General features: G+C 45.7%; 1 protein-coding gene across 1 annotated transcript; it reads left to right on the top strand.

Moving 5' to 3' along the window:
• Window positions 1-2,016: 2,016 nt before the first annotated feature.
• On the top strand, window positions 2,017-3,678 carry LOC101539462 (cornifin-B). Its single transcript, XM_004618110.2, has 2 exons — window positions 2,017-2,051; window positions 3,007-3,678. The coding sequence occupies exon 2, from the start codon at window positions 3,026-3,028 to the stop codon at window positions 3,386-3,388; it is 363 nt and encodes a 120-aa protein (XP_004618167.2). The 5' UTR covers window positions 2,017-2,051; window positions 3,007-3,025; the 3' UTR covers window positions 3,389-3,678.
• Window positions 3,679-4,072: the final 394 nt, after the last annotated feature.

Here is a 4,072-nt window from a genome sequence, read left to right as displayed (position 1 = left end):
GGGAATCCCTCTGTTCTAAAATGGGGCTTGCTCTTCAAGGTTGTGCCCTCCCTTGCATGAGTACCTTGCTTGCTTGTCTTCGGTTTCTGTCCTGCCTTTCTCCACTCTGGAGTACCTACATTCACAGCATTCATTCACATGTACTTCTCCCTTTCCCTCCCCTCACATATTTTTGAAATATGTTTCAATAAAACCTTCATTATTTCACACACATACCAAAAAAAAAAGAAGCCAAAAGAAGTTTTTGGCAAGAAACCTTTTAGGATCTGAGAACCATGAAGAGAGGGGATAGCTGGGTGAGTGTTCAGAGGCAGCTAACTTGGCGTTCTCAATGTTGCCACTGGTCAGAGTACCCAGACTCTGTTACTATGCCAGCCTGGGTTTCCCTCTAGAGTGGACGGGGCATGTTTTAAATACATTTAACCTTTCACTTCCTCTGTCAGTCCCTAGTCCACTGAATGAAGTCATACCGAATAAATCTTATTTCCACATACGCTAACTCATGCCTCTCTCATAGCTTTAACAGAGCTAGAAATACCTCCGGCTTAGCCCTAGTCACTTCAAATATTAAAGCTTTACTCCTACTTAAGTATTATCCATCTTAGCAAAGATTAAGGGCCTACCTCACAGGTAGGGCTCTCTCTGGCTTCTCATGTTGTGGTTTATGCAAAGCTTTTCCAGGACAGTGAGTCCACCCAGCTGTAAGTCAAGAAGTCTGAGTTCCCCATTTCCACACTTAATTATTTACTTACCTTTGTTGCATTTCACCTAGAGGCATTAGAAGTGAGGAGGGACCCAAACAACATGAAACATGGGATTTCTATATAGAATACTTTTTCTTCTTATGTTTCAATACACAAACCCTGTTATTTCCCACCATAAGATCTCAATTTTCCAATAATCATTTGAGAAGTGTGAGCTAAGGACACTTTAAGCTTCGTTAATCTAGTGACTGAATAGGATTGTCTCTCACCTAGAATTCATGGAGTGGAATTTCTTAAAGTCAGGAACTTTGAGTTCTAAATAGGCACAGCTCTGATACTCAGCTTCCAAAGATCCAGATGGGAGGGAAGAGCAAACAGCATGCCTAGTGAGATCTCTACATGTGGGCTTAGAGATGTACATGGACAAGAGATGAGGAAGGGATCATCACAGAGAATTCCATAGATGAGCTTGGGGGAAGACGGTTAGAAAATCTGTCCAGTCTTCATGTGAGGGTAGGATATCGTTGCCTTGTGAAGGAGGAAGGTGACAGTCAGATATCAATCTGGGTGAAGTGGAGGGAAAGGATCACTCCAGAAGAGGAATTGGCTATTAAATGTCTCAGAAATAGGAGAAGGGTGAGGTGTGGTTGGTGAAAGCAAGCAGGTTTACCCAGATTAGCAAGGAGTCAGGGAGGGGTGGGGGTTATAAACCTGGATGTATGTCATTTAATTGAGTCAAGAAAAAGATGTGGGGAATAAATATAAGGGTATTGGGTCCCCCAGAGAAGAGTCCCTTTACCACTAGGCAATTCCCCAGTCTCTACCATTCACTTCCTCAAGGCCAGCAACTCGTGCCCACCCAAGCTTCTCTTATCACACTTCGTCATGTTCCTAAATGTGTTATATCCCACAGAATGGGAGGAATCACCATTCAAGGAAAGGGAGAGGAGCAGGAAGGCGGTAAAGTGACAAGTAATTTACATAGTCCTCCAGAACTAGCTCATTAATCCCTTCAGGAAGCCAATGGTTCACCCTCCTTCAACGGAAGCTCTATAGTGGGTCTAAGAAATAGGGTGACTGTAGGCACCAGGCCCTGATGACATCATTGTCAGACAGCTAGCACCAGAAAATATCAAGTGGGTGGTTTTCATCACAAAAGCTGAGCCAACTGGTAATTGAGAGGAGTGGGGTGAATCATGTTTGACAAGTGACGAATGAAAACAGAGGGGCCCCGGGGTGATCCTATTTCCTTGAGGCAGGGCTCCTTGACTGTATAAAAAGCCAGCTGGCCATTCACTTCACATATCACCTGCAGGACCAGACAGCCTGTTCTTCTCTGTGTACCAGGTGAGTCTCTGATGGGAACCTATGGAAACCTTGATTTCTAATTTCATTCTTAGACTCTATAAAGGTAAATGCATGTAAGGTCTGTGGCACAGGGTTTTAATTTTTGAGAGATTATTGGGCTACTTTATTTTAAATTAAAGTTCAGTTTAGATTTAAAGACAGCTTAAATGGAGGCAGTCAACCTCCACAGTGGAGTTAGGGAGAATGAGGTAATGGCAGGGAAGAGATGTATGCCAGTGTCCATAGCACAACAGCAGTGACAGGAATTCGGAGCCAAGGCATTTATAAGACTGCTCTTCTCTCCATGTCTGATACTTATTTCAAAAAGTTTGGTTCATAAGATGGACCATTACATTGAAGACACTTTGAATAAGTCATAGTGATGTGGAATTTACTCAACATTCTTCTGCCTAGCAGGGAAAGATATTACATATGTATGAATAGATGTAAAGCAAAGTGGATAGGGACGGGAATTCGGGGAGATGGGAAGACTGTAAGTTTGGTGGAAACTTGCTCAAGAAGAGCTGTGGTGATGCCATGTGATGTAAGCTATGATGGAGAGCTGAGCTGGGAAAGGGAGCATTTCAGAAGGGCCGCTATACTCAAAGGCCTGTGTAAACTCACATAATTTAGTCACAATATGTGGTAATAATATTTAGAGAATTGAAGTTGTTTTTTTCTAAAAGACGTAGTATGTGGTCTTGGATGCTTGTCAGTGAGAAATATGGGCAAGAGGAGGGCTGGAGCAAGCCCCATCGTGGTGAAAGCAAACTCCATTGCCTTGAAGTGCCTCATCTTGAAAGAGACCAGAAACGATCAACCCATACTTTACTCTCAAGGGGCAATCAGAGAAAAGGTTATTTTCTAAAGGGCTATCACATAATCTTTATTTGGCATTGAACAAAAAACTTTCCCCAGTGTAACTGACTCACTATGCCAGTTTTTCTGTCTCCAGGTCCAGCCTCTTTTGAAGCATGAGCTCCCAGCAGCAGAAGCAGCCCTGCACCCCACCCCCTCAGCCCCAGCAGCAGCAGGTCAAACAGCCCTGCCAGCCTCCGCCCCAGGAACCATGTGCCCCCAAAACCAAGGAGCCATGCCATACCAAGGTGCCTGAGCCCTGCCACCCCAAGGTGCCTGAGCCCTGCCACCCCAAGGTGCCCGAGCCCTGCCACCCCAAGGTGCCTGAGCCCTGCCACCCCAAGGTGCCTGAGCCCTGCCACCCCAAGGTGCCCGAGCCCTGCCACCCCAAGGTGCCCGAGCCCTGCCACCCCAAGGTGCCTGAGCCCTGCCACCCCAAGATGCCTGAGCCATCTCAGCAGAAGACCAAGCAGAAGTAATGTGGTTCACACCCATGATCTTGAGCAACCACCACCACCTGCTGAACGCCTCTCCATTCTGCCTCTGAGTCCCACTTCAATTCACTTGTGTCATCCAGAATAATCCTTTCCTCGTTGTAATGTCTAATGTGATGCCTCATAATGCTCCGGAAGGCCCCTGGGCCTCTGAGGAAGGCTGAAGTTCTCACTGGCTGAGCTGGTCTTCTCGCTGTGTGAGGCTCATCTGAAGAGGACTTTGGGGAGGACTGAGTCTTTCCTGATGCTTCCTCATTAAATCACCTTTAACTTCATTGACTAGTTCAATTTTCTTTACTGTTCTCGTGTGTGTGTGTGTGTGTGTGTGTGTGTCCAAGGGCACACATTTCTGGGAAGGCAGTAAGAGGAGTGTGGCCTAGGATCCCGGACTTGAACCTTTTGGAGTCTCAGCTTGAGAAGAGCTTTTTTCCTTTCCCTTAAATGAGAAAAGAAGGTGCCTGCTTTAGGTCACCTTAGTGTATGAATATCTGCCCCCAAACTATCCTTATTCTGCTCAGTCAATTCCTTTTCGTTGTTATTCCAAAGAAATAGTGCTTGTTCATATTGCAGTATGATTAGCTGTTCTTCACTCATCCTCCCTTCCTGACGCCACCGCTGGAAAATGGAGTCAGGTTCATGCACACAAGCACACTCACACACGCACACACA

The sequence above is a fragment of the Sorex araneus genome, chromosome 3, assembly GCF_027595985.1.
Source record: "Sorex araneus isolate mSorAra2 chromosome 3, mSorAra2.pri, whole genome shotgun sequence".
Lineage (NCBI taxonomy): Eukaryota > Metazoa > Chordata > Mammalia > Eulipotyphla > Soricidae > Sorex > Sorex araneus.
This window is presented reverse-complemented; position numbering and strand designations above follow the sequence as displayed.